The 18,473-nt window shown below is 43.2% G+C and overlaps 1 protein-coding gene across 3 annotated transcripts in view; it reads right to left on the bottom strand.

Moving 5' to 3' along the window:
* CPED1 (cadherin like and PC-esterase domain containing 1) overlaps positions 1–18,473 on the bottom strand; it is a 463,541-nt gene that overhangs the window by 411,798 nt on the left and 33,270 nt on the right. For all 3 annotated transcript variants that reach the window (XR_005774778.1, XR_005774791.1, XM_040411583.1), the window contains exon 2: positions 2,872–3,064. Coding sequence is in view for 1 of the 3 variants with exons in the window: in XM_040411583.1 (XP_040267517.1) it covers positions 2,872–3,064 (193 nt within the window). In the remaining 2 variants the exon portion in view is untranslated. The remainder of the gene's footprint in view (positions 1–2,871; positions 3,065–18,473) is intronic.

Below are 18,473 nucleotides of genomic sequence, written 5' to 3'. Positions count from 1 at the left end.
ATACCAAGCAATTTTCTTCCACACTGGTAATATCATGCATACTGCTTCTCTTTCTGCTGCTACTGCACAAAGAGATTTGGTTACTCATAGAAAACATTATACAAGAACAGTGAAGTATACAGATACAATTCTTTATAAATCTCATCTAGAGCCAGCTAACTATAAAGCTTGTGGAATTCAGTGATATTTTCCATATAAGCCTTTACTCAGACAACTGGCATCTATCCAATCTAAACGGATTCCAAAATAGAACTCGCAAGAATCAGAAAAGATAACAAACTGTTGAAGTCAAGTCTGGAAACAAAAAAAAAGAGTGAGATACATTTTTCTACATGTAAACTGCAGATTGGCATACAATATAAATTCACATATGGTATAAAAACATTTAGAAAAAAAATCATCAAATGAGAAATGTAACATCATTCCAATATTGTTGAAAACAAAAGAGCTTTGTTGCTTCTCTTTTTCATAGACACTGACACAATCCAAAGGTTCCTTTTGTGTTCTTTAAAACACCTAATTATGGTGCTATTGCTAAAAAATGCACCAAGCAGGAGTAGTTGTAATCGAATGTGTGAATGTAATATATGTAAGTGATTACAATGTTAGAGTGAAAAGAAAGGTTTATTGGGGAAAACCATACAATTGAAAGCCTGGACACAAGATTAGATACAGTTGGGCATGGAGACATACAGGTTTCATATTGTATCCTGTGGCAGATGTTGCAGTGAGCCTATAGATCCTACACACCCGTATGTTGCTGAAGCTGGCGTCCCAGATGGTTCCAGAAATGTTTGATTGGTGATAAATCTGGTCACCAGATAGGCCAAAGAAGTGGAGGAGACATTCCTGGGAAACCACTTGCTGTCTGTGGGAGAAGGTTATCCTGCTGAAAAATGCTAGTTGAAAGCCCTGCTAAGAGAGGCAACACATGCAGTCACAGGATGTCCTGCACCTACCGCTGAGCTATTAGTGTCAATACTAGGGGTGACCAACTGTCGTATGCGATGGCTCCCCATATTATTATGTCAGAAATTGAGACAGTGTGTCACTCCACAGCAAAGACAGAATTGAAGTGCCTCCATACTTGAACCCAAATGTCGTGGGATCCGAAACAGAACCTGGATTTGTCCCTAAAGACAATACAGTTCCAGTCAGTAGCAGTCCTGGTTTCTGGTGGCTGGCTGTCAATGGCAGGACACATAATAAGTGCTGTGACACCAGATTTCCTTCTGCCAAGCTCCTGGAAATTGGTTCAGACAAAGATAGGGGTGTGCAATGAAGGTGCCACCTGTGTCTGGAGGGTGGACAATGAGACCGTGGGAGCTGCTTGTGCTTATCAACAAGAGGTATACTAGTGAAAAGTAGCCTCTGACAGTCTTTTCATACTTTTTATAGGGCAGCAGGGGAAGCACTTTTTTACGGTACATCCTCTGGTGGCAAAACCAAGTGTCTAATCACATCATACCTGTAATAATTGAGTCATAACTGCATGCCAAATTTTGTGGCAATCCCATGAGAGTTTATTATAGAGACCAATAGGGAGGAGCATTTTTTTTTTTATTAGGGGTGACTTGTCAAGTATGAAAATGTTTGCACTGTAGCTGTCAAATGTGGCATACTTTTCCAAAATTAATACCTAATAAGGGTCATTTATATTATGTTTAATGTACTGGATACTCATACTGTACATCTTAATCAGAACCTAGCTTTTACCAGCAGTGAGTGTGGACCCACTGTGCCAACCAACCAGCTTGACTTTGGGATAGTCCTATGGGTGTTATCCTGGCAGTCTCCTGGTTTTCACCCTTTTACCTCTATACAGGGATATGGCCTTCACTGCACCTGGCCACTACTTCTTGGAATAATTCCAGAGTGGTTGGCTGCTGACCCACTGGGATCAAAGACGAAAGACACTGTTGCAAAGCACTAGGAATCAGGCAATACACATAGAAAACAGCCAGAGGTCATGGCAGGCATAGTAGGTGTAAATCCATGAATCAGTCCAGAGATCAGGGCAGGAGGCTCAAGTACAGTGAACAGGCATGGGTCAGGTCAGGTGGCAGAGAGTCAGCATCCAGGAAACAGGCAGAATTCAGTACCCAGACAAGCTGTTTTACAGGGCCTAGCTAGCAAGTGAAATGTGCTTAGGCAGGATACTGTCCTTAAAGACACCAGTTGTGTATGGAGACTCACTGGGAGTACTCCATAGTATGAAGACTTATTGATAATGCTCCATGGGAAAACAATATGCAAAGACGTATCTCCCAATTAAAGAGAACCATCTTACTAGCACCACCTTGTGGAAGTGGCTCCCTATCAGTCAAAATATTACTTTTTAATTAAATCTTGGTGTGTGATGAATGGATATTTGGCTTGACAATATTCCCTTCTCATATGCCAAAGTCATATTTTCACTCATAGGGAGCCATTTACACAAGATGGTACTAGTGAAATGGTTCTCTTTAATTTGAAGATTCCTCTTTGCAAGCAAGTGAAATCAAAATGGATTGCTCAGACAAGGGGTGGAAGAAACAGCACAGCATACATATGAGAGCTGATGAACTCATTAGTCAAACAGCTGAACACAGAGCAAAAGGGGAATTAACCCTTGCAGAGCTGCAGGGGGAAGTTTGATGAGTAGACACTAATACACACACACACGGAAAGAGACCTAGCAGTCTAGCGGCCAACCAAGAGTCTAGCGGCCAACCATGGGCAGAAGCTAAATAAGTGATGCGGTGCTCATGCCCGCTATGGATAACGGGATGACAGTGGGCACAGAGCGTTGCCCTGACATTAGCAAAGCATTTAAACATCCAACAAACTAGTAAATATTATAAGACAATTCTTTACAAGTGTTTTACTTACCCATAGGCTTTTGGTTGTGAGTAATAAATGCTTTGATGTTGTCAATTTTTGCAAACTGGTGGACTATGTACCCCAGTTTTGTTAGGACACGCTTGTACAGGGGAAACTCTTCAATCCCAATTGAGTGATACAAATGCAATAGGACTCTTCTCTTGGCATTAGAAAATAGTTTCTTTTTAAATTTGTCTTCATACTAATAAAGTAAGAATGAATATGTTTTAACAAATCATATATTTCAAATCATATATAATAACTTGCACGGAAAATGACCATACCATGTGCCTAATATGCCCTCAATACTTCTATGCATACTGATGTCAATGAAATGTACCCATAATGCTGACTGAACACTGGTATGAGGTAAAAAACTAAAAATAATTTAATTAAACAATTTCCGTAGTTTCCCCCATAATCACACTCCACTTACTGGCCCAATATATGAGGTCTATAGCTTACTATTGAGGGTTATGACCAGGACCAGATTAAGTTTGGTGAAGGCCCATGGGCACAAAATCTGATGGGGTCCCCATAATTTACATTTTTAATATAGCTGGAGGAATAAGGGTGTTGTTGGACCTGTCTGCTGCTGCTACACTCATCTAATGTCCACCCGCCACAGTTGTCCTTTGTCCAACTTGGCGGCTAGTCCATAGTGTAGTGTAAACTCTGCAATTAGTCAGTCCATAGTCTAGAGTAATTGCTGTGGTCAGTCACTTCATAGTCTGGTGTAAATTCTGAGGTCAGTCAGTCTGGTATAAAAACTGCAGCCAGTCACTTCGCAGTCTAGTGTAAAACACTGGGGTCATTCCATAGTCTGGTGTAAATGCTGCGATCAGTCAGTCCATAGTCTAGTGTAAACACTGGGGTCATTCCATAGTCTGGTGTAAATGCTGCGATCATTCAGTCCGTAGTCTAGTTTAAATGCTGCGATCAGTCAGTCCATAATCTAGTGTAAACACTGAGGTCATTCCATAGTCTGGTGTAAATGCTGCGGTCAGTCCATAGTCTAGTGTAAACACTGAGGTCATTCCATAGTCTGGTGTAAATGCTGCGGTCAGTCCATAGTCTAGTGTAAACACTGAGGTCATTCCATAGTCTGGTGTAAATGCTGCGATCATTCAGTCCGTAGTATAGTTTAAATGCTGCAATCAGTCAGTCCATAATCTAGTGTAAACACTGAGGTCATTCCATAGTCTGGTGTAAATGCTGCGGTCAGTCCATAGTCTAGTGTAAACACTGAGGTCATTCCATAGTCTGGTGTAAATGCTGCGATCATTCAGTCCGTAGTCTAGTTTAAATGCTGCGATCAGTCAGTCCATAGTCTAGTGTAAACACTGAGGTCATTCCATAGTCTGGTGTAAATGCTGCGGTCAGTCCATAGTCTAGTGTAAATCTGCTATCAGTCAGTCCATAGTCTAGTGTAAACACTGAGGCCATTCCATAGTCTAGTGCAAATCTGCTGTCAGTCATTCCATAGTCTTGTGTATACACTGCTGTCAGCCAGTCCGTAGTCTAGTGTAAATGCTGTGGTCAGTCACATACTTACCAACAGTAACCTTCAGGTGCTGGCGAGCTGTGATCATCGGAGGAACTAGGTGAGAATTTACTGTTTGTTTTGTTTTTTTACTTCCAGTGAAGGGGGCACATACACTGTATCTGGGCATAACTACTGTGAGGGGGCACATCTGGGCATAACTATTGTGAGGGGGCACATATCTGGGCATAACTACTGTTAGGGGGCAAATGTGGGAATAACTACTGTGAAGGGGCACATCTGGGCATAATAGCTGTGAGGGGGCATATCTGGCCATAGCAACTGTGAAGGGGGCACATATCTGGGCATAACTACTGTGAAGGGGCACATGTGAGCATTACTACTGTGAAAAGGGCACAATGTGGGCATAACTACTGTGAAGGGGGCACAATATGGGCATTACTATGATGGGGGAGATATGGGCATAACTTCTGTGAGGAGCACAATGTGGGCATTACTACTGTGAAGGAGCACATATGGGCATAAATACTGTGAAGAGGCACATATGGGAATGACTACTTTGAAGGGGGCACATGTGGGCATTACTACTGTGTGCTGGCACAAAGAGGGAATAATTACTATGTGGGGGCATTAAGGAGACTGGGTGTGTATAGTTTTGCTTTGGGCAGAGTTAGAGACGTGGCCTAGTATGGAAAAAATTTCCGGGGCATGCTATGCGCACAAAACATGTCCCTCTTTGCAATTTTCTAAGGTTGGGAGGTACTGTATGCAGTCAGGATTCTTTCAGGTGGGAGGGGGAAAGAATTTGGCAGGGCACTGTGTTGGGAAGTAGGGGCAGGGCAACTGAAAGTAACACAGGTAGCAGGACCAGTACAGAGGGCTGACATTATTTGGTGGAGTCATGATGTGACTGTGTCGTATGAGAGATGTTAGGGGATCATAAAGGAGAGGGGATATAAGGAACAGAAAGGGGCAGTGGTAAACACAGCTGGCCAGAGGCTATATGGGGAGGGGGCAAAGGGAAGACAACACAGGGGAGGTCACATATTAACATAATCAGCATGTAGGAGGCCACTTCTGGTTGTAGGGAGGGATAAACAGCTACACACTTTCCCTAGTCCTCCATTTCTTCTCACCAGCACATGGACATCCATGGGGCTCACTTGCATTGTAATGCTGCCACCTACTGGCCAAAGTAATGATATCTCCTCTATAAGGGTCCATTCAGACGTCCATAGGTGTTTTGCGGTCTGCATAATGCGGATCTGCAAAACACGGACACCGGCAATGTGCGTTCCGCATTTTGCAGACCGCACATCGCCGGCACTATAATAAAAAATGCAGTTGCAGTTGCGGACAAGAATAGGACATGTTCTATTTTTTCCGGGAACAGAATTGCGGATACGGAAGTGCACTCATTTTTTTCCGGCCCCATTGAAAATGAATGGGTCCGCACCCGTTCCGCAAAATTGCGGAACGGATCCGGACCCAAGTTGCGGACATGTGAATGGACCAATTAAAGGCCAGGACAGGAAGTAAAGAGCGGTCACATATAAAGTTGTTAATATGTGATAACAATTCATAGTATTGTGTCCAATTAATGAAAAGCATACAGTGGTTAGTACTGGCGCCTTGCAGCGCTGGGTAGAGCATCTACAGTCGTGGCCAAAAGTTTTGAGAATTACATAAATATTGGAAATTGGAAAAATTGCTGCTTAAGTTTTTATAATAGCAATTTGCATATACTCCAGAATGTTATGAAGAGTGATCAGATGAATTGCATAGTCCTTCTTTGCCATGAAAATTAACTTAATCCCAAAAAAAACTTTCCACTGGATTTCATGGCTGTCATTAAAGGACCTGCTGAGATCATTTCAGTAATCGTCTTGTTAACTTAGGTGAGAATGTTGACGAGCACAAGACTGGAGATCACTATGTCAGGCTGATTGGGTTAAAATGGCAGACTTGACATGTTAAAAGGAGGCTGATGCTTGAAATCATTGTTCTTCCATTGTTAACCATGGTGACCTGCAAAGAAACGCGTGCAGCCATCATTGCGTTGCATAAAAATGGCTTCACAGGCAAGGATATTGTGGCTACTAAGATTTCACCTCAATCAACAATTTATAGGATCATCAAGAACTTCAAGGAAAGAGGTTCAATTCTTGTTAAGAAGGCTTCAGGGCGTCCAAGAAAGTCCAGCAAGCGCCAGGATCGTCTCCTAAAGAGGATTCAGCTGCGGGATCGGAGTGCCACCAGTGCAGAGCTTGCTCAGGAATGGCAGCAGGCAGGTGTGAGCGCATCTGCACGCACAGTGAGGCGAAGACTTTTGGAAGATGGCCTGGTGTCAAGAAGGGCAGCAAAGAAGCCACTTCTCTCCAAAAAAAACATCAGGGACAGATTGATCTTCTGCAGAAAGTATGGTGAATGGACTGCTGAGGACTGGGGCAAAGTCATATTCTCAGATGAAGCCTCTTTCCGATTGTTTGGGGCATCTGGAAAAAGGCTTGTCCGGAGAAGAAAGGTGAGCGCTACCATCAGTCCTGTGTCATGCCAACAGTAAAGCATCCTGAGACCATTCATGTGTGGGGTTGCTTCTCATCCAAGGGAGTGGGCTCACTCACAATTTTGCCCAAAAACACAGCCATGAATAAAGAATGGCACCAAAACACCCTCCAACAGCAACTTCTTCCAACAATCCAACAACAGTTTGGTGAAGAACAATGCATTTTCCAGCACGATGGAGCACCGTGCCATAAGGCAAAAGTGATAACTAAGTGGCTCCGGGACCAAAACGTTGACATTTTGGGTCCATGGCCTGGAAACTCCCCAGATCTTAATCCCATTGAGAACTTGAGGTCAATCCTCAAGAGGCGGGTGGACAAACAAAAACCCACTAATTCTGACAAACTCCAAGAAGTGATTATGAAAGAATGGGTTGCTATCAGTCAGGAATTGGCCCAGAAGTTGATTGAGAGCATGCCCAGTCGCATTGCAGAGGTCCTGAAAAAGAAGGGCCAACACTGCAAATACTGACTCTTTCCATAAATGTCATGTAATTGTCGATAAAAGCCTTTGAAACGTATGAAGTGCGTGTAATTATATTTCACTACATCACAGAAACAACTGAAACAAAGATCTAAAAGCAGTTTAGCAGCAAACTTTGTGAAAACTAATATTTGTGTCATTCTCAAAACTTTTGGCCACGACTGTACATGGAGTTTGTATGTTCTCCCCGTGTTTGTGTGGATTTCCTCTGGGTTCTCCAGCTTCCTCCCACACTCGAAAGACATACTGATAGGAAACTTAGATTGTGAGCTCCACTGGGGACTGTGAGTGATGACAATGTCTGTAAAGCGCCGCAGAATATGTCAGTGCTATATAAGGGTAAAATAAAATACATAGTCTGGGGGGAATTTATCAATACAGAATTCTGCCTTCATAAAGTCACACATTACAGCTTTGAGACTTCAGTTTTGAAAAGTCAACTGGAAAGTGGCCATGGTTATCCAGTTGAGGTAATTTAAGTCAGATTTATCAATAGAGATTTTTTTAAAAATGCAAAAAATTTTCATGTTACTTCAGTGAAGGTTTGACATAGAAAGTGGAGTAACATCTCAAGACAGAAGAAGATGCACCAAATTTATCAAACATTGTGCAACATTTTATACATTTTCTGAAAATTACAGCAATACAGACTCCTCATGATAAATCTCCCCATGTGTGCAGACTACATAGTTCTTTTGTACACCATCTGGTTTTTCTTGGTTTGGGTCCTCCAGAGTGAGAAATGCACTTTGTAGCCGTTCTCCACTCTGGTTAATGGATGAGGATCTTGAATGAGGACCCCCCCACCATGATCATTCTAAGAGCAAACTCTGAACACGCTCCATGGTTGTTGGCAACCATGCACAAATTCCTAGACGGTCCATAAAAATGGGCGACTGCTTTCAAGTGGCCATGAAAAAAAAAAATATTTTTTTAGGCTGGTGGTACTTGAACCAGTCACTGTGATTGCAGTTATCATTTTACAGTACTGGGCAAAGGCTGAGTTCATATTAGAAACATAGAAACATAGAATGTGTCGGCAGATAAGAACCATTTGGCCCATCTAGTCTGCCCAATATACTGAATACTATGAATAGCCCCGGCCCTATCTTATATGAAGGATGGCCTTATGCCAATCCCATGCATGCTTAAACTCCTTCACTGTATTTGCAGCTACCACTTCTGCAGGAAGGCTATTCCATGCATCCACTACTCTCTCAGTAAAGTAATACTTCCTGATATTACTTTTAAACCTTTGCCCCTCTAATTTAAAACTATGTCCTCTTGTAGCAGTTTTTCTTCTTTTAAATATCCTCTCCTCTTTTACCTTGTTGATTCCCTTTATGTATTTAAAAGTTTCTATCATATCCCCTCTGTCTCGTCTTTCTTCCAAGCTATACATGTTAAGGTCCTCTAATCTTTCCTGGTAAGTTTTATCCTGCAATCCATGTACCAGTTTAGTAGCTCTTCTCTGAACTCTCTCCAAAGTATCAATATCCTTCTGGAGATATGGTCTCCAGTACTGAGCACAATACTCCAAATGAGGTCTCACTAGTGCTCTGTAGAGCGGCATGAGCACCTCCCTCTTTCTACTGGTAATGCCTCTCCCTATACACCCAAGCATTCTGCTAGCATTTCCTGCTGCTCTATGACATTGTCTGCCTACCTTTAAGTCTTCTGAAATAATGACCCCTAAATCCCTTTCCTCAGATACTGAGGTTTGGCCTGTATCACTGATTTTATATTCTGCTCTTGGGTTTTTACGTCCCAGGTGCATTATCTTGCACTTATCAACATTAAATTTTAGTTGCCAGATTTTTGACCATTCCTCTAGTCTTCCTAAATCCTTTTCCATTTGGTGTATCCCTCCAGGACCATATTAGTATACTGAGCAATAGATATGCATTATTTATTATCTTTATTATTTTTATTTCCAAAAATGTTGGTTTTCCATGATTCTTGGGCAAGTTGTCCAGAATAAAGAATATTCAGGTTGGCAACTCTGTCACACTTTTCCTAGGCCTCCATCCAAGTTTGACAGCAAAACTATGCATTTTATGTTGCTCTGCAGTTTTTACACCACCTATTTTATTCCTGACATTTCTGATAGCAATGTGATCATGAGATCATCCTACCCCTATATGTGCTCTATATGGTATGGTACATTACATTTTACACTAGTTCATCTTTATGACTAAAAGTTTTAAACAGTATTTATTAAGCTATCTGGCAGACAGAGAGCTATTTGCAGAAACATACTCTAACTTTCTCTTTCTGTTGCCATGAAAGCATTTTTCTTTTTGGAACAGTTGGACACATCGTGACAGAAGAACACTTACACAAATTAATGCACGCTGTTAGCAGACCACATACCTTCTTGTCATCTCTCCACGATCTTACAGTAACAGGTAAAACAAATCTGACAATGTAAATTACAGACTTTTTGTGTTTAGAAGATACAAGGATCCAAAAAATCTTTCAACCATCTACTTTTATAAAATGTGTCTTTGTATGTAGTATACACACATAAAATCTTGCCACCCAAATAATTGACATTTATAGAAGTGCATTCACTGTTCGTAGCTACATTAAGATAAACTGAATAAGGGTAGAAAATAATGTAAAGTATTCGGCATAGTCCGTATTTACATAACTAATCTGAAATAAGACAACAATAAGGAACTAAGTATGGGCAATATATATGGCTTATTTGGTGAAAATGGGTTAAAAGACAGATGATTATTATGTACCTACTATACAGCTCCCCAATACTGCATGTATGTACATAGAAATACAGCCTTATAAAGCCAGTGCTATGTTAGCTAACAAACATAGACATAAAGCTTGCAAAGTCAAAAATACTTTCTCTTTTGTAATAAATATGGGAAACGATTCTTAACCCTGAGGAAATTTCTAATGTTTTTTCAGAATATTAAAGTTAATTGTAAACACTTACCGTAAGTCAGATATCAATATACCCCAGCCTACTCCAGAGATTATCAATGAGATGAGTAAATTTCCCAAAATTAGTTTTAGGTCAGATTATATAAATTCAGCCATCAGATATGATTCAGTCCAAATAAATTTGTTTACCCTGAAAAGTCATGTATGAGACTCTGCCATCCCTTGGGATTGTATCCATCCCCTTTCAAACACCAATGTAGCATTAGTAATGTCAAAGAGACAGGAACACATATGGCTGTGGTAAATGGATGCAAGCTGGTGGTAACAGTCTTTTTAATAACACACTGTATTGTTGAATATATTGTGCTTTTTTAAATTAAAACACAGTAAAAAATTATCCGTTTGTAGGGGCATATGTTTATACACACAGCCCATTAGTACAGGTGACATCACTGGGCTGACTGCTAGGTTAAGGCCTCTGTCTAGCTTACCCATGGAGAGCCTGATACATCACCAGATCTTAAGAAAATTCACTTTCCCTGTGCGATTCAGTGCAGAGCAAGGGGGAGCATAGGAGCATGAAAAGCTCAGATGCTCCACTCATTCATGGTGAATGAGTGCAGATCGGGTTATGTCCGGGTTCAGCTCTGAACCCAGACAACCTCTTTAAGTTTGAAAAACTGAAGAAAAATGGTCACTTGGACAGAGTCAAGTATAAATACTGTATAACACAGACTATGTGTGACACAGAACAATATGTCAGACACACTCTGAGCAACAGATATTATTTATTTTAGTCACTTATATGGCGCTGACATATTACACAGTGCTTTACAGACATTGTCATTAGTGTTTTTTAAGTTCGGCGTCTAAAGTTCGGGTTATCGAAGAATCCCGTTATGAATTCTAAATTCTGTTTTGGTCCGTGGTAGCGGAATCCATAACGGGACTCTTCAATAACCCAAACTTTAGACGCCGAACTTAAAACACAAGTTCGCTCAACACTAATTGTCATCAATTGCTGTCCCCAATGAAGCTACCTAACAATATGCATTTGGAGCATGGAAGGTAATTGGAGTACCCAGAGGAAACCCATGCAGACATGAAAAGAACATATAAACTCCATGCAGATGTTGTCATTGGTTGGATTCAAACCTAAAACCTAAATTTGAAAAATTGAAGAAAAAATAATCACTTTGCTATATAACTGTGATAAAGAATAATAGGTCAGGCACTCTTTGAGCAACAGGATTTGTGTAATTAAATTAGAAAAATTGTTTAAAGAAAAAAAGGTAACTTGGACAGAGTCCAGTATAATTGCTGTAAAACTTTGATGCAAAACAATATGTCAGGCACACTGAGAAACATAATTTAATTAAATTTGGAAAACTGAAGAAAAAATGGTCACAGAGTCCGGTATAATTGCTGTATAACTGTGATGTAGAACAATACAACATACACGCTATAACTAACAGAATTTACTTATTTAAATTTGAAAAAATGTTTGACGAGAAAATGGTGACTTGGATAGGGTCCAGTATAATTACTGTTATGCAAAACAACACATCAGGAACACTATAAGCACAAGGCTTAATATACAGTATTAGTTTGTAGAATATTTGTGATTTTGAATGAGGTGATGAAAATTGGGAGATTTATATTAATAAGATATTGAACTGTATAGCATTAGCTGTGGCAGCATTCACAGCTTGGCTGCCAGCAACGGTATTTATTCAATACATTTATGATTTAAAAAAATCAGAGCCCAGTGTAATTGCTGTATAATGTGATGCAGAATAATACATCAGCACCAGAATCAATATATTATAGTATAAGATTTGTGATTGTGAATGATGTGACAGAGACTGGGGCCATTAATAAAAAATTGAATTGTATAACATTAGCTGCGGTAGTGCTCAGAGCAATGGCTGCCAGGGTGCCTGTTTATGTAATACAATGACACACTGGCTGAGGGTACTTTCACACTAGCGTTTTTCTAAGATAAAAAGTATATTATAGTGCATTTGTATTGCGCAGCAGTGGTGAACGGTTCTGCTGCGATACTGCAGCTATACAGAGGGACAAACGCTATTGGAACAACTAATTGCAACTGCTGTGCTATACCAGTTGCCCCCAAATAAATCTGATGTAGGCAGGAGTGTGATATACCTATAATATACTTTCTATATAGTGCATTTGTATTGTGCAGCATTTGTGTGCGGTTCTGCTGAGATACTGCAGCTATACAGAGGGACAAATGCTATTGGAACAACTAATTGCAACTGTTGTGATATACCAGTTACACCCCAAAAAAACTGATTGAGGCAGGGGTGTGATATACCTATAATATAATTTATGTATAGTGCATGTGCAGCATTTGTGTGCGGTTCTGCTGAGATACCGCAGCTATACAGAGGGACAAAAGCTATTGATACTACTAATTTCAACTGGTGAGATATACCTGTTGTTGCCCAAAAATAAACTGATTAAGGGGTTTGATATACCTGCTTCCAGCAAATACTCATTAAGAGGTTCTATATTCCATGCTGCTCTTCCATAGGGACTTTGTCAGGCAGAGGAAGAGGCAGGCCATTCCGCAGGGGTGGTAGGGATCGGGCAGGTGCACCAGGTGCACCAGGCCGGAGCCTAAGTGGGAAGTTGGAGAAGGTGCGTGCAATTACGTCAAAGGACGCACCAAAGTTGGTTGAGTGTCTCACTCATCCTTCCGCTTCTGCACCCTCCTCATCGTCTGTATCAGCACCCTCCTCACTCTCTGCTGTGTGAACCCCCAAAGACACCACCACCACCACCATAGCCCCTCCACTCGAGTTAGAGGAATTATTTTCCCATCAATTTCCAGACCTTACCAATGCGCAGCCATTCTTGGCATCAGATGAGAAAGTGGAGGTAGCAACGACCGCCACCCAGCGGTTTGACGACAGTACCCAGATCAGACCAAGGAGGGTGGTCCCCGCTGTTGCTGCCTACTCCGAGATCTCTAATATCAGTGTTGGTGAAGGTGACGATGATGACGTGTCGATGGATGTCACGTGGGTGCCCACAAGAGAGGAAGAGGAGGGGAGCTCAGAGGAAGAGACGGAGCAGCAGATAGGGAGGAGAAGGCGGAGAAGCAGGCAGAACTCGCAGTGCACAGGAGGAAAAAAGCAGATGTATCTTGAGCGAGCCATCCACCATGCACGGTCACATCTGGCGCTCCTAGGATGTCAGCACTTGGCTCCGTAGTGTGGGCTATTTGTAACGTGTCAGCTGCTGACAATAGTGCTGCCATCTGCCGCCTGTGCTGTCAACGCATAAGTCGCGGTAAGCCCAACACTTACCTAGGGACGACTGCCTTAGGAAGGCACCTGGCATCCCATCACCGAGCCCAGTGGGAGCAACACCGTCAGAACCCACAAAGCCACACTCCCAGCACTCCACGTCCTGCATCTTCTCCTTCTCCTCTCTCCTCCCATTTGTCCTCCACTCCACCTTCCACCATGCCGTCATCGCGTTCATCTGGCAAAAGGCCGGCTTCCGTGGCCCAAATGTTCGAATGTAAAAAGTTGGTGACGCCGGATAACCCTTTTGCCCAACGGCTGACCGCCGGCTTGTCGGAACTGCTAGCCCGCCAACTACTGCCATATAAACTGGTGGACTCGGAGGCCTTTAGAAAATTTGTGGCCATTGGAACACTGCAATGGAAGGTCCCCGGAAGGAAATATTTCTCCCAGAAGGGCATCCCAGAGCTATATGGCCAAGTTCAGCGGCAAGTGAATGTATCTCTGGCATACAGTGTCGGTGCCAAGATACATCTGACCACAGACACGTGGTCTAGCAAACACAGGAAGGAAAGGTACATAACTTTTACTGCCCACTGGGTGAACCTTCTGACGGCTGTCAAGCATTTAACCCGTGGCACTCGTGTGTATTTGGTGTTACTGCCACGGATTACATGCAGGTCTGCCTCTTCTTCTCCTGCTCCTACTCCATCCTCTGTCTCCTCCTCGGCTGACTCCTCCTTTTCCACTGCTACCGCCTCTTCTACTGCGCCCCCCATGCTCCCCAGAACCCATTCGACATGCCAGGTGAGATGTTGCCATGCTGTGCTGCGGCTGTTGTACCTAATAAGCCAAGAGCCACACCGGTCCTGCACTCCTTTCAGCTCTGCGGTCACTGGCCGATCAGTGGCTAACCCCGCTCAATTTGACAGTTGGTAAAGTGGTGTGCGACAAAGGTGCCAATCTGCTGAGCACGCTAAAACAGGGCAAAATGATACACGTGCCATGCATGGTACATGTCCTGAACTTAGTCATGCAGTGATTCGTTGCCAAATACCCCAGGGTCCAGGACGTCTTGCTGCAGGCCAGGAAAATCTCTGTCACGACGGGGAGTGGGGGAAACCCCCCACCGTGCCTCGGCGTTCGCTGCAACACAGGAAAGCAGGTAACAGGGAGCAGGACACCTCCTAACGCAACCCTGAACATCTCCCTAAACTCCTAATGCACGAGCCGCCTCAGAAGGTAAGGGGGCTCATGCTCTCCAACCTAGAACCCTAGGTATTCCTGCTATGCCCTAAGCCTGAAGACAGGGCAGAGACCACCCATTCATCCAGCACAACGGATGCATGGTGTCTCCAGAAGCCCAGCAGCTGGCCACCAACTGGACAGGGTTCACAGCCGAACGACAGGTAAGTAACAAAAGGCAGCAGACAACCTAGGTTACCAGAACTTACCTGCCGCCGACGAGATGGACCGGAACTGCACTGTCTAGATGTTTGCTTAAAACCCTCCAGGAAAGCAACCCCCTTTCGGAGGAAGACACATCTCAACACCTTAATCTCCATCCAAGGTCCACACCAAGAGAACATACACCAGGTGGGGGAGGGAAAACAGAAACATGCTGGAGGGGACACACAGACAGAGAAAGGGAAACAATATAATAAATAAGGGTGGCTCACACAGACCAAGACATTCATCCAGGGAGAAGAGCTCCAACACAAACTGACAACAAAAACAAACAGACCTCATGCTCCACCACACCAACATAAAAAGAGGCCTGAGGTAACACCCACCAAGCCTAACAAACACACCTTAACCCCGTGCACACTAGAATGGGAAGAGACACACAACTTAAAGGGGAAGTGTCAAAACATGCTAAACAACATGTTGCCACCGGCAACAAGCATGCACGGCAAAAGTGTCATGGTCCACAATAACAGACCATGAAACAGCCGTGACACTCTCTGGCCATTTTAAATCTTACACAGCCATGGCTCGCCTTGCTGATGTTCAGCGGCCACACCACTTGCCCGTCAGATGTCTGATTTGTGACTGCCCAACGCGCTGGAACTCCAGCAAAATGACTCACGTGCCGTGCATGGCACACGTCCTGAACTTAGTCGTGCAGCGATTCATTGCCAAATACCCCGGGGTCCAGGACGTCTTGTGGCCATTTTAGAAGATCTTACACAGCCATGGCTCGCCTTGCTGACGTTCAGCGGCGAAACCACTTGCCCGTCAGACATCTGATTTGTTACTGCTCGACGCGCTGGAACTCCACCTTGTATATGCTTGATAGGCTGCTCCAGCAAAAAATGTGCCGTTAACGACTACCTGTACGAACTCTGCTGCAGGACAGGTTTTGGGGAGCTTGGTTTTTTTTCACCACGCCAGTGGCTGCTCATGTGCGACGCATGCAGACTTCTGTGCCCATTTGATGAGATCACCAAACTGGTCAGTCACAGCCAGGGCGCCATCAGTGACATCGTACCTTACGCCTTCTTTCTGGAGCATGCATTGCGTTGTGTCATTGATCAAGCCGTCGAGGAGCAGGAAGATGAGGAAGTTGCAATGCTGAGTGAATTCCCAGGGGGGGCTACTCCATCTGAGACAAGTAATCAGGAGTCTGAAGAGGAGTCAGAGGAGGATAGTACCTGGGGGGAGGAGGAGGAGCAAGAAGAGCAGGCTTTAAACTTTTCTGGGATCCCTAGTGTTGTCCGTGAATAGGGGGAGGAGACCGAGGACTACATTCTCCTGGGCGATAAGCAGGAGCCAGGCCGCTCCACCGCTTCCAATTTAGTAAAAATAAGGGGCTTCATGCTCCAGTGTTTGAAGAGGGACCCCAGTATAAAAAGCATAAAGGGCAAGGACCAGTACTGGCTGGCAATGTACTTAGACCCCCGATACAAACACAAAATGGCAGACATGTTACTAGCATCACAGAGGACTGTCATAATGCAGCATTTCCAGGCCTTGCTTCGAGAGATGCTGCATTCTGCTGTTGCGGGCGCTGGCAGAGGAATTTCCACCTACAGAGAAACAGTTGCTAGTACCAATCCTACAGCGCATGCAAGAAGAGAGCGTTTTGAAGATGTGTCGGTCACTTCGGATATGAGATCATTCTTGCAGCCAACCCATCAACAGCAGCCCCCTGAATCCAGCCTCAGGGAATGCCTAGACCGACAGGTGTCCGACTACATCGGGTTAACGGCCGATGTGGACGCTCTGAGAAGCGAGGAACCCCTTGACTACATGGTGTGCAGGCTTGACCTGTGGCCAGAGCTGGCACAATTTGCCATGGAACTCTTGGCTTGCCCCTCGTCGAATGTACTGTCCGAAAGGACATTCAGCGCAGCAGGGGGGATCATGACCGATAAGCGCACTCGCCTAGCTCATGACAGTGTTGACTACCTCACATTTATAAAAATGAATGAGGCATGGATCTCGGAGGAATTCAACACCTGTGACGACCACGTTTAATTGAATTTCCTCATGCCAGCCCACACATTTCCGCCACCACCCAGAACAAATAATGGTCTCTGTCTTATGTAAATACAGCGGCATAAAAGGCCTTTTCTGTCAGGTGAATGCCTAATGTTTGAGACCTCGGAGGATTTTAACACCTGTGACGACCACGTGTTATCGAATTTAAACTATTATCATTTGTTTTTTTTTTCAAGAGGGGGGATTTCGTTAGCCATATTTTTAATCCAATTTAATATTTTTTGTTCTTTTAAACATATGTATTTGACATGTATTTGTACTGGCCTCCAGTAAAATTGATATCCAATGACCGTCTAATATACCTCCAGCCACATAATCACTTGATGTTTTCTGTCCAGTGAATTAATAATTTTTGGGGCCTGTAGTCCACTGTCCTGCTGTAAAATTGAAAACTATTGGCCGTCTGATATACCTCCAGCCACATAATCACTTGATCTTTTATGTACGGTGAATGCATAATTTTTGGGGCCTGTAATCTAACTGGCCAACAGTAAAATTGTTATACGGTGAACGCCTAATGTATCTCAAGCCACATTATCAATTGTTCTTTTCTGTACAATGAATGAATAATTTTTGGGGCCTGTAGTCCACTGGCCTGCATTAAAATTTATATCCATTGACTGTCTAATGTACCTCCGGCCACATAACCACTTGATCTTTTATGTACAGTGAATGCATAATTTTTGAAGCCTGTAATCTAACTGGCCAACAGTAAAATTGTTATACGGTGACCGCCTAATGTACCTCCAGTCACATTATTAATTGTTCTTTTCTGTACGGTGAATGAATAATTTTTGGGGCATGTAGTCCACTGGCCTGCAGTAAAATTCATATCCATTGACCGTCTAATATACCTTTGGCCACAACATCACTTGATCTTTTATGTACGGTGAATGCATAATTTTTGGGGCATGTAATCTAACTGGCCAACAGTAAAATTGTTATACGGTGAACGCCTAATGTACCTCCAGCCACATTATCAAATCAGTTCTTTTCTGTATGGTGAATTAATAATTTTTGGGGCCTGTAGTCCACTGGCCTGCATTAAAATTGATATCCATTGACCCTCGAATATACCTCCAGCCACATAATTGCTTGATGTTTTATGGACGGTGAATGCATAATTTTTAGGGCCTGTAATCTAACTGGCCAACAGTAAAATTGTTTTACGGTGACCACCTAATGTATCTCCAGCCACATTATTAATTGTTCTTTTCTATATGGAAAATGAATAATTTTTGGGGCCTGTAGTCCCATGGCCTGCAGTAAAATTGATATCCATTGACCGGCTAATAGAGATGGCCTTGCAGTTCACCAGGCGGTCATTTCGCTGCGAACTTTGCTTGTTCGCGGTTTGCCGAATGGGCGAACAT

The sequence above is a fragment of the Bufo bufo genome, chromosome 1 (assembly GCF_905171765.1).
Source record: "Bufo bufo chromosome 1, aBufBuf1.1, whole genome shotgun sequence".
Taxonomy (NCBI): Eukaryota; Metazoa; Chordata; class Amphibia; order Anura; family Bufonidae; genus Bufo; species Bufo bufo.
The sequence above is the reverse complement of the archived record's forward strand: the minus strand, read 5'-3'. Positions and strand labels throughout refer to the sequence as shown.